Genomic DNA, 12799 nt, shown 5'->3' on the forward strand with positions numbered 1-12799 from the left:
AATCTAAATGTTAAATCTAAATATTAAATATAAATCTAAATGCTAAATATAAATATAAATATAAATGTTAAATCTTAATATTAAATCTAAATCTAAATCTAAGTGTTAAATCTAAATGCTAAAAATAAATCTAAATGTTAAATGTTAAATCTAAATGTTCTGGGTGAAACTAAATATTTAGCTAATATGTAAATTCACACTGCTGGTCACCAGAAGTACCAAAATAAAAGCTCGAGCAGGTCAGACCGTGTTTATAGAATCAAATAACGAATTAAAACCAACTTATCGGGGGAAATGAACACTTGAACATACATTAGCGTGATATAACCACCTAAAATAACAAGAAACGTGTTTGGAGAAATTTTATTTGATGTGTACTTTGAGTTGTTAGTGTCCCTTCGGAGGGAATCACCTTATTGTTTACAAATACTTCCGGGTAGAAAACCAGTGGAGTTTAGCTACATATCTATATCTATATATATCTATATATCTATCTATTTATATATATATATATATATATATATATATATATATATATATAGATAGATAGATAGATATAGATATAGATATATATATATCTATAGATATATAGATATCTATAGATATATATCTATCTATAGATATCTATCTATCTATATATATATATATATATATATATATATATATATATATATATATATATTCATATCTCACATTTTTCACGTCACTATATCACTGTTTAGACTAATCTGGTGTTTGTAAAGTCTATAAACACTATGATTGAACAAACATTACTATCACGTTCTGAAATTAATAACATGGTTATCGATATAGATTAGCGGGGCTAACCGTTAGCTGTTAGCCCCATTAGCGGTGTCTGTAATGACTCTAAACGGTCCGTGAAAAAAAATATTTTTTTCCAGCGGATGTCTTAGTTACAACATGATTGAGCTAACTGGAGTAGTTTCATGTCGTATCCAATAACGAGAGGCTTTTAACAGATGACGTCCTGATGTTAGCTTTGCTGCTGCTGTGGCCACTGATGCTTTCTAGACATTGTGATTTCCCAAAACTGAATAAATACCACACATCGCAACACAAAACTGCTTTGCTAGCTCAATCATGTTGTAACGGACCGTTTACGGACCGTTTAAGAGTTAGTGGCTACGGTTACATGATAGTTTCTCATTCGGAATGAAATAAATCTGAATGAAATCATTCGGAATTAAAGTCTTTCCAGGTAGTTTACATGGGAAATATTCATTCCGAATGAGGGTTTACATGGGAGATCAGTTCAATCGCCTTTGTTCAGGTCTGCGCAAGGTTTGGGTCAGGGAAGGTTTCTGATTGGATAGGGGGCGGGCAGATGTTACGTGTTTACGTTTACCGGAAGAAAACACTGTAGTCCTCGCTCCGGATAACAAGATGTTTGACGATGCTTAGTGCCTTTTTCGGGCGTGTTTTGCTTATATTCTTGAGGCAGCAGTACAACAGCAACCTTGTTCTGCTAATGCTTCATCTGTTGAGCAGAAGGGAGGTAGAAGGTCAAAGAAGGGAGACAGAAGACCGTGCTGTGGCAAATGGAAACCGGTGAGTGCAACAAGTCCGACTGCTCTATCTCAGCCTGTTGCTATGCAGCCCGTTGCTATGCGCGCTATATACGTCATCGCACCAGAAGGGCAAGGAAACGAGCATGCGCAGAAAGACCGGAATGAATTTAAAGAGGAATGAGTGTATACATGCACACAAAATTCTTTGATTCAGAATGACAAACGGATTAAACCACCCCCTTTGATCAGATTTAATTTTCAATCGGAATGACCGTTTACATGACCACTTTTAATCGGAATGGCCTTTCATTCCGATTAAAAGTGGAATTAAACTGTGCATGTAAACGTACTGACTGAGTCATTACAGACCACTAACGGTGCTAAGAGCTAACGGTTGTTAGCTTAGCTTAGGTTGTTAGTCCCTCCGAAGGGACACTAACAACTCAAAGTACATGTCAAATAAAATTTCTCCAAACATGTTTCTTGTTATTTTAGGTAGTTATTATCATGCTAATGTATGTTCAAGTGTTCATTTCCCCCGATAAGTTGGTTTTAATTCGTTATTTGATTCTATAAACACAGTCTGACCATCTCGAGCTTTTATTTTGGTACTTCCGATGACCGGCAGTGTGAATTTGCATATTAGCTAAATATTTAGTTTCACTCAGAACATTTAGATTTAACATTTAACATTTAGATTTATATTTAGCATTTAGATTTAACATTTAGATTTATATTTAATATTTAGATTTAACATTTAGATTTATATTTAGCATTTAGATTTAACATTTATATTTAGCATTTAGACTTAGATTTAATATTTAGATTTAACATTTAACATTTATGTGCCACATTTAATATTTAGATTTAACTATTTAATATATTTCTAAGTTAACAAATTATGCTGTAAATGTGGTAAAAGATGACATTAAAAAATTCACATTACTTTCTTAAACATTGTTTGAAGCTAAATGTGGCAAAATGTTGATGTTATTTTCAGCGTGAGACACTTTACAAACGGCACCCCATAAGACTGTGAGGTGAAATTGTCATACAGACACTCCTCCAGGAAGGCATCCAAACTGGGTCTAATCACTGGGTCTTCTCCTTACGCAACAGCCTCTGAATAAACTGTGCCCCAAAGTCCACAGCTTCTTTCACTCAAGGACAGATCATGTTTCTCCTACCTGCGACACGCAGGTTTGCTTCACAGAGTATGTTGCCATGGTAAGTGACTCAGGATTTCGCTGAGCTGGCTCTCTGAAATGGAAAACTCAGAGTTTCCCTCATCTCAGGCTCAACATAGGCTACTCAGAGTTTTCACTAATCCTGCTTTCTGAAATACGGCCCAGATGTCTAAAGAAGAGGTTTAACAAGGACATAAATGTATACATATTCTTATTCTTTATGTATTTGTCTACATCCTTTATATTATTACTGTGCTACTGTCTATGCGATAATATTTGAACATTTTCTAGTATAATGATACAGACCATGTGTATTAAGATTGTTCTGAGCAATTATCCATCAAGGACATATCTGTATAACCAACACACACACACACACACACACCTCATCCCAGCACCTTCTTACAGACATTTCCCTCTGGAATAATACTACACATTCAATTTTATAAAACATTCAATCAAAAATACACCCAGAAATGTTATTGATGTATAGCACCATAATCCATCCATAAACTCTATTTTTCCACCTTACTACGTATCCTCTCTCTCATTGGTTGGGGAGTTTTCACTGTGGACGTTCTTCTTATCTCTTGATATCCTGCAGGGAGGAGCACCATGCATGGCCTGTTATGTAACTGACCTAGCTGCGCAGCAGCAGGTGCTCACAGTTACCCCACAGCACCGCCCAGTGGTAAGATTGTCATTGTTGTTAAAAACAATTTTATTGTAGCACTGGGCAGCCCAAAACATTATTGTAATGGATTGGTATTTGATATTACAGGTGCACTGGGCAAGGCCTTAATGTGAAAACAAAGAAATAGGAATGATAATTTAGTGCTTTATTTTCCACTGTAGACACGATGAGCCTCCACCCTTCAACTGTCACCTTTATCTGTGGCACAGCTGCTTCCAATTGTTCAGTTACTTGGGGTCAATGGAGCAAACTTAAAACCTAACACCTGATATATAATCACCTCAAAAGTTATGTTAGCAAACAGCTTCCCCTGTACAGAGCAATATCGGCATCCATGTGGAGCTGTGATTTTATGAGTTTTGAGCTTTATGTATTTAAAGATATACAGGATTTTCCTTACCTGTAATTACCACCTTGTGGTTGTATGCCTCTGCACATCATTCAAGTAACAGTTACAGTTTTCATTTATGTGTATGAAAACATGGATGCTTCACACACAACTACCCCCAGCAGCACATAAGATCTATACAATCAGCACAGTTCCAAGGTGGACACCCAAGATTAGTGTCACCTATTCAGTATCTGACCAAATGTCTCCCCTTTTGCTCCTGAGATAGGACGTTGAGTAATAGTCGGAAAAGTGTGTTTGCAGAACATGTCACAGTGAAGTTGACCTTTGACCTTTTGGATAGAAGTTGTCAGCACTTCATCATTTTATCTTATTGGACGTTTGTATTATATGTCATAATTAGCATAATTCTTGAGTACTGGTTCACATTTTGTGAAGTCACAGTGACTTTTGCCCCTCAAATTCTAATAAGTTCATTTTTGAGTCTAAGTGGATGTTTGCGCCAAATTTTAATGCATTCCCTAATGCCTTCTTGAAATATCGCTCTCAGAAGAATGAGACAGATGCTAGGTCATAGTATCGTTGACCTTTGACCACCAAAATCTAATAAGTTCATTGTTGAGTCAGACATGGACATTTGTGCCAAATTTGAATAAATTCCCTCTAAGGCGTTCATGAGAATGGAACGGACAGACGTACGTACAGACATCCCGAAAACAATGCCTCCAGCCACAGTTATCGCCAGCGCAAAGGCATAAAAACAATGTGCATACTTAAACAGAAGTAATCCCTCTCAATCATCACTTGCAACCTACTCTCAGTGAGTGGTGATCGATTTGTCTGCCTTCTGCCTGGATTTTCTTATTTCCTGACTTTGTGTTTGAGTTGTTTATGGGTGTGTACTCCCAAAGAGCTTAGGTAAGGCCAGGGAATTATGAAAATCTAGCGACAAGGTGCCAGACTTTGAGCAGAACTCACCCAAGAGACACACAGCGCCAAAAAAACCAAAACAGAAATACAGCAAGGCAAACGTCGAATTAGAGTGAATCTGGCTTTTACTTTCACTTTTCACTGGCGAGTGTGTTTACCAACAGTAATTGACAATCCTGCATAGTATACCTTTAACAACACCTGCAGATTCAAGTCCCTTTTATAATCCCCATTCACAAAGACAAGTTATGTAGTTCATGTGTCCAGAGAATGAATTCTAGTATGGATAATTATGGTCCCCTGACGATGGTTTGTAACAATTTGAAGGATGAGTGTTCAAAAAATAAACAAATCCACCTCAAATATGTCATTTTCTTAGCTTTTAATTTCAACCAGCCCAATCAGTAAAAAGCAACTAATACAAGTACTTTTTAATTTATTTACATTTTTAAAATACACAAATACAGTAGCATTACAGTTGAGGAGCAAAAGTCATAAGGTTTGAGTGGAAAGAAAGATTTCCCATGAATCCATACTAAGAGATGCATTGTTGGATATGATTAACCATATTCAATGCATAGTTAAAAGCAAAATTGAACAGGAGGTGACAAAATAAGAAATAACTGAGAAGCAGACACGACAAACTGAAAAAACTGTACTCCCCTGTAAAGTGTACTTGCATCTATCATAGCCATCAGAAGCAAGACAAACAAGTTAATCCATCCCTTTTTTGTTTGTTTCTCAAGCCCACCGGTGAAGTACACTTATGACCAAAAAAACCTAAAACAACAAAAGCAAAAAACTAATGTGAGGCATTCCCAGTCCCTCTTCACACTATTACTATCAAACAGCGGCTCATGTGGACATGGTACACAGAGTAAGCACATCCTATACACAACAAACATGGACAAATTACCACTACATCCCCTTCCCCCCTCTCCAATTCAACTAAATGGCCTGAAATACTTTGCAACCACATCAAGGATTTTATATTTCAATTGCTGGCACCTTGTTCAATTACTGGTCAGACTGCTCAGATGGAAGACAAGCGTCACCAAAAAGAGCCACGAGGCTCGCAGCTCCACTAAGGTGGGGACTCAGTTGGGACACAGCCGGGACTCAGCTGGGACGAACCTGTGACACAGATGGGACATACCTGGGACTCAGGTGGGACACAGATGAGACTCAGCTTAGAGTTAGCTGGGACACACTTGGGACTTCCTTTCATAAGACAACACTCAATAGCTCTCCGCACTTCCATTTAGCCTGATATTAAATCACTCCAGTCCATTTTTTTATCCCTGGACTGTCACATTGCTTGTGTGACCTTGTGTGATATGGGGATGTCCCAAGCTGGTCAGAAAGATCAATCTTGGGCCTGACTGCAGTTGAACTGAACTATACTGGTTACGTTAAGCCTTAGATTGCTTCAGTTCATTATATAACTGACCCTGCTGTGCTCCATGGATACCATCTCCTTTCAAATTTAATGACAGATTAAATGTCTATACAGTGGCATTAGATGCACTCTAGCTAATCAGTGTGGGACCTGCCAAAAAAGATCAAAAGAAAAATGGCCAAAATTTAGGCAACAAGGGCTACGGTATCAGCTCACCCTTGAGTGGATCATTCTCCACAAAGCCTGGATCCTGCGTTAGCTTTCACAGGCTACAGAAGACATTCTGCCTTCCCTGGGTCAAGACCTCTTAATCTGCCCAATCCATCGAGTTCGAATTTACTCATTTCATCTGGCATTGGGACATAAAACAGCGGCTTCCCAGTTAAAATAATAAACAATCAAATTAGTGCCACATGGGGAGCAAAATCATTGACGAGCTGTTGTCAAGCAGTGTGCCAGAACCAATGAGGAATATAACAAAGGCTGCTATCCAGGCTGCTCTAAACAACATGTCTTCTCAATATTGCCCACTATATTGCTCCGCTTTCACTCTTGAAACCCCAGCAAAGCCAGTATGTTGGCATGTTAAAATGATGTTACACTCAGACAGATAGGTTGGTCTCTAGTGATTGGTTGGGGAAAGTCGAATCTCCCTCCCCCACGGAAATCAGAGTGGATGCAATGTCAGACTGAAGATGGAAACAGAGTGTAATGAGTTGACTGTTCTGTCCAACATCAGGCAACATTAAACCTTTTTCCACAGGCTGATTAGTTGTCTCCATTATTAATAAGTGCCTTCATTTTAGCCACAAGTCAAGGACACCTCATCTAAACTTACTGGCTTCAATTCAGATCACAGTTTATTTGTGCACTGTGCAACCATGTAACTAAATCTTGTGTTATCAATATTAAATGATTTGAACTGGGAGATTGGGATATTGGGCTACAAGTAATGGATTGGGAAGTTGCCCGATTCCCACCAGTATCACTATGAAGTTGTTTGTTTTGCTTCTCAGGAGGCTTTTTTCCAAGAAAAATCCTAAAAACGGACGTAAAGTATCCACCGTTACGCCTCTGTCATGAATTTACAAGCTCATTGTTTGCTCTAGGCTTGCTGACTGAAACTGTAAACTAAACTGCAGCAATCATCATTGCACTGGAAAAGACATCATTTAAGCATGTGAGGTCAATTTTAGTAACATCTACTGATCTAGTATTGGACATGCACACCCAGACAGGCAGGTTTTAAATCCCTGAAATTCTGGTCAAAGCCCATCAATAAGACAGACAATGAGTATTTGTCAAGGTCTAGTTACAAAATGGCCAGAGGTATCATTGGAAAAAAGCTAAATGGAGGCAGAGGGTTAGGTTTCCTACAGTGAGGTTAGGAGGCAAAGGAGTTAAAACCTACAAAAAAATGCCCCTCAACATGTTCATCCCACCCATTTGAGCTTGTAAAACCCCAAGACAGAACCATACAAACAAACACAAAACCACATCACTATGCACCCAATTAAAACAACTCGTCTGTTCAATGTGGACAGATTGTTCCATTCACAGCTTTCCCCAAGCAGCACACTGCAGTCAAAACCTGAAGACAGAAAGACAATGTGCTGCATGTTTTTAGATAAACCACATCATTCTGGTTCTAACACACCTGAGGAGGACAAAAAACATTTGAAAATAGAACATTAAAAGACCCTTTGTCCCATTTTAGAAACAAAGGGGTTGTTCTACCTTTACATTTAAACGTCAAACACCGAAAAAGAAAAAAAGAAAGAAAAAAAGAAGTTGACTTGTGGGATTTATAGTCTTTAACACTGCTATGATGGATCATGTCTTCCTGCTTTCATAATTAGAAATGTCCCACACACTATTTTCAACAGCTAACAGACTTGTCATTCTCCAGTTTCAAACCCTTGTGAAGTCTGATCAGCAGCGCTGGTGTCAGAGAAGCTTTAATGCTAAAGAACTAAAAAAAAAGTAAGACCAGTTTAAAAAAAAAAAATAAAAAAAATAAAAAAGTGAATCCATGGCTTTATCAACCGTAAGGAGGCAGGGGGTGGCTGCTACGAAACAGTACTGAACCCACCCATCTCTCACTCTCTCTCTCTCTTTCTCTCTCTCACACACACACACACACACACACACTCCTGGTTGTGTGTTAAGTGAAAAAAAGCACAGCTAGACTCTGGTGCATTGATTGGGAGTCCTCTGTGTCCTTTATATATGTGTGTGTTTGTGTGTGTGTGTGTGTGTGTGTGTGTGTGCGCGTGTGTGTGTGCATGTTGAGGCCTCCATGGTTCACAGGTGGAAGGGAGGGTTTCACCGTGGAGCTGCAGACTGGAGGCCACTGGGTGTGACCCGGGACAGGGCCTGCGAAGATACATGATGATGACATCATCAACATCAGTAGCAAAAATGAATGGTAAAAATGAATTCCAAGCACACGGGCAGCAGGTGAGGACAAACATATAGTTATTTTTCAGAATAAAACAAATGAGAACGATATGCAGCATTTATGTAATATTTTGACATATAAATACGATCAAGCTGCAGTTCCTTTTATTTTGAAAGTCAGTGGCACAAGTGTAACCTTTGACCCCATGGTCACATTGGTCACTGACGTGGAGGACTCCAGCCATGAAACTTTGCAGCCCGAGGATGAGGTGGCAGCCTACATGGAGTTCAAGACACCCAAGGAGGATCCTTTGGAGGTTTGATGGTGGTGGAAGGAGCATGCTAAAATGTTTCCTAACCTGGCAGTGATTGAATGTTTTTCACCATCCCACCATCGAGCACAGCCAGTGAAAGAAACTTTTTTCCTCTGGATTTGTAATTCAAGTATGGAGATCCCAACTAATGTGAGTGACTGTAGACTGTGTGTGTTTAATCACTAATTTTCAAAATAAAAGCACACGGATGGTAACAGAGGTTTTTACTGGGGGACCCTGCACAAGGCTGGATTTTCAAAATAAGACTCCCAAAGTGGTGATATTAGTTTACTGGGGTGGCCCAGACAAAGCTGAATTTTCAAAACAAAAGCCTCTAAATGATTATGGTTATGATCAAGTTAAAGCTTTTTTTTAACCTGTACTTGCAGGGTTTTGAAAAATCTTCAATCTACTCTACTTTGTGACAGAAGTATTGAGAGTACTAGAATTTCAGACTTCAGACGCTCTTTAAGGACTTGAATTCAGTCATTCATTTCCATAACCGCTTATCCTCTTGAGGGTCGCGGGTGGGCTGGAGCCTGCCCCAGCTGACATTGGGCGAGAGGCAGGGCACTGTGGGAATTATTCAAGAATCTGTATTGTGGGGCAATTTTCTACATCTTGAGGTCATGACCTTTCATTTGGTAGGGGCAAGTTTCTTGTATTGCTAAACCTTTTATTACGGGGGGGCAATCTCCTTTATGAGTGCAGCTGGTGGGTGCAGCCTCAAGTCAGAGCTTTGCTTTGGTATACAAATCTGTACATTCTGAAGGTTGTCAGAGAACACTTGGGTCCTCTCTCCATGCTGCATGTATTAAAAATACTTGATTCCTTTCACCGAGTCTGTCACTTCTTCAGAGAGGAGAATTTCCCTCACAGTACACCCTGGACAGGTCACCCAGTCTACCGCAGGGCTAACACAGAGACAACCATTCACGCTCACATTCACACCTATGATGAATTTAGAGTCACCAATTAACCTAACCCCAACCTGCATGTTTTTGGATTGTGGGAGGAAGCCGGAGTACCCGGAGAAAACCCACGCTGACATGTGAAGAACATGCAAACTCCGCACAGAAGGGCTCTCTCCCTCCTGGGATTGAACCAGGAACATTTCTTTTTCTACATTTTATGCTTTATACATACAAAGCATTTCTTCATTCAGCCTTTTAGTAAGTTAATTTTAAATTCCACCTTTGACAGTATTAGAGTTTAGCTTGTTTTTCAAGAAATGTCTTTCAGCTCTCAACTTTTTTGGGTAATGCAGTTCAGCTTTTCAGCTCTACCAGTTTTGCATTTCAATTTCCAGGTTCTATTTCATCCCTGCTGACCGCCAGACGTGGTGCTTTAAGCACTGAATATTCCCCTTGGCGCATGAGCAGTTCGAGTATGTATACCAACAATGTCCCCTGTGACCCCTGGATGACCCGAAAGAGACTATATCTTCCGGTGACATCAGAGGATAATTTCCTTTTCATCTGCTCGTACGCAGGTTGCTTTTGGAAGCACTGCAACTGCATTTCAAACTTAAATCCTGTCACTCCAGGAACTGATGGCATTCTTTCCCTCTTGAGAGGAGTGTAACTACATTTGATTCAGTGTGGACCTGGTGCGTCCTTTTGCCGGTAAGGCAGTGTTTCATTTCCCTCTCCGGAGAAGGTATGAAACTCCTAAGTTGTTTGCAAACTAATGTTATATTACCTATTTTGTTAAAGACTTGTCGGTGAAAGTTGCGTTCGCGCAACATCTTCCTGGCACTTGATTTACTCTGATTGAGTTAATATTCTCTGTTTCTGGAGTTTTTTTCTGCTGGAGGGTTGCGTTACTGCTCCCCAGTTGCCAGCGTGTATAGCCTGTTGTTTATTTTAGCGGTAACATCTGCTGTATTTTGAGTTTGTTATAATCAACCTCCGTTGGTGAAGGCTGCGTGCACGCTGCCTCCCCAGCATATGGTTTCATTTTGTTACCGAGAGCGTCGGGGCTCTGATTAGTTCTCTGTTTTTCTTTTTAGTGGATAAGCTGACCAGTCTGACCAGTAATACCTGCTTAGAGGGAAGCATTGTTTTGTTTTTTGGTTAACACTAGTGTCTGTGCTCCGGGTAACTATTGTTTTTTGCAAGTAGTGCTTTTGCCTTTTGACAAGCCTTTGCTGGTGAAAGCTAGAGTTAGTGCTCCCTGTTCCCAGCATACGGTGAATAAATCTATATAGCTATATCCATATCTTTATATATATATATATATATATATATATATATATATATATATATATATATATATATATAAAAACGATTTACAGCAGGCAATTTTCTGTGGTTGCAGTGTGTATTAACCCTCTGCTGGTATAGGCAGCGTATGCGCTTCCTCCCTCCAGCTTACGGTTTCTGTACTCCAGCTAGCTAGTTTGCCGGTGTGGCAGTGTTCCTCCAGTGCCACCATGATGGATAACCCCCATTACTGCACTTGCTGTGGGGCTCTTCTGCAGCCAGATGATGGCCATGATCTCTGCCCTATGTGCCTTGGACCGGAGCACTTGAAGGAGGCACTCTCTGGAAATCCTTGTATGAACTGCAGCTACATGCCCTGGGCAGTGAAGGCTGCCAGACTGGCAGAGCTGGAACACCCAGAGGGTGACGGTGACCTCCCCCATCAGGTCAAATGTCTCCACCCCAACATCGACATTCTAAGCGTTGGGCTGAGGCCACTGCAGCCACGCCTTCCAGAAAAAAGACAAAGTCTGGCCACGGCAGACTTTCATCAAAGGTGGATCAGCTGTCTGCTGAGTTTGCTCAGATGAGGTCCATGCTTAGGGTCCGCAAGCCTGCTGTCCCTTTGGAGGATGAGGTGCTCAATCCTCCAATGCTAGAACTGGTTCCAGAGGATGATGCGCTCTCCCTGGCAGCTTCGGCTACTCGCTTCCATGATTATGGGGAAGATATAGGGGGTGGGGTCTCCCAGGCCTCAGAGCCGGACTCCCACTCCTCAGCGCAGAGCTCACTGGCTGAAAAGGAAGATGGCTCCATGCTCAATATCATGCGCATGGCCCTAGATCGCCTACACACTGAAATAGCACAACAGACGGACTCAGGTTCTGCAAGTGCCTTCTTCAGGCGCAGGCCGGCCTCCACTGCCTTTGCTGTTCCCCACTCTGAGGACTACCTGAAGGAATTACAGGCCTGTTGGAGGGACACTAAAATTTGCTCCCGTCTCTCTGTTGACGGTCGAACCCTGGCAGCTATGCACGACGCAGCAAGAGTGGGCCTGGATTGCATGCCAGCTATCGAGCCTACCATCGCATCCCTCATCGTTTCCCCTGATGAGGCTCTGCAACGGGATGCTAGGTGCCCTCGACCTCAGTGTCGGATCATGGATGACCTTCTCACATGGGCTTATGATGCTGGAGCACGGGACGGTCGTATAGGCAACTCCCTATCACACCTAATGCTCGCCCCCTCAGCTTCTCTGCAGGGAGGCAATGTGAATGCGGATGCCATGACTTTTTGTGATGCATCACTAGAGGCATTCGGGCTTCTGTCCAAGGAAATCGGACAGATGATGTCCATCATAATTCAAACTTGTCGCCAAGTCGGGCTTTCACAATCGAATTTGACAAAAGCGTCTAGGAGAACTCTCTGTAGTCTCACTGTGGAGCCAGGAGAGATATTTGGTCCAGCGGCGCAGGAAGCGGTGGAGCGAACCATCCAGGCTGGGCAGACCAGGCAGCAGCTTGCAGGTCTTCGATGTATGCCTCTCCCCAACAGACCTAGAGGCTCCGCGGCTGCCTCCCGAGCTCGCTTACCACCACCAGCTCACTCCAGTGGCCGTCTTGAGTCTCAGCGTCCTGTGCAGAAGCCAGCCCGTGACTTCCGGGACTCTGCCCGCCTGCCCTCCAAGCAACCTCAAGCCCTGGATCCTGTCCATCCCCCTTCCAGGACCCCCAGGGGCCGGGGGGCCAGGAACTGAGGCCTCGGGGCTGGCTGTCGGGTATTTCTCCTATCAG

At 41.5% G+C, this 12799-nt stretch overlaps 1 protein-coding gene across 3 annotated transcripts in view; it reads right to left on the minus strand.

Moving 5' to 3' along the window:
- Positions 1 to 5108: 5108 nt before the first annotated feature.
- csnk1da (casein kinase 1, delta a) overlaps positions 5109 to 12799 on the minus strand; it is a 51995-nt gene continuing 44304 nt past the window's right edge. For all 3 annotated transcript variants that reach the window (XR_007447798.1, XM_049560293.1, XM_049560292.1), the window contains exon 10: positions 5109 to 8464. Coding sequence is in view for 2 of the 3 variants with exons in the window: in XM_049560293.1 (XP_049416250.1) it covers positions 8414 to 8464 (51 nt within the window). In the remaining variant the exon portion in view is untranslated. The remainder of the gene's footprint in view (positions 8465 to 12799) is intronic.

This window comes from Epinephelus fuscoguttatus, linkage group LG19 (assembly GCF_011397635.1).
Source record: "Epinephelus fuscoguttatus linkage group LG19, E.fuscoguttatus.final_Chr_v1".
Taxonomy (NCBI): Eukaryota; Metazoa; Chordata; class Actinopteri; order Perciformes; family Serranidae; genus Epinephelus; species Epinephelus fuscoguttatus.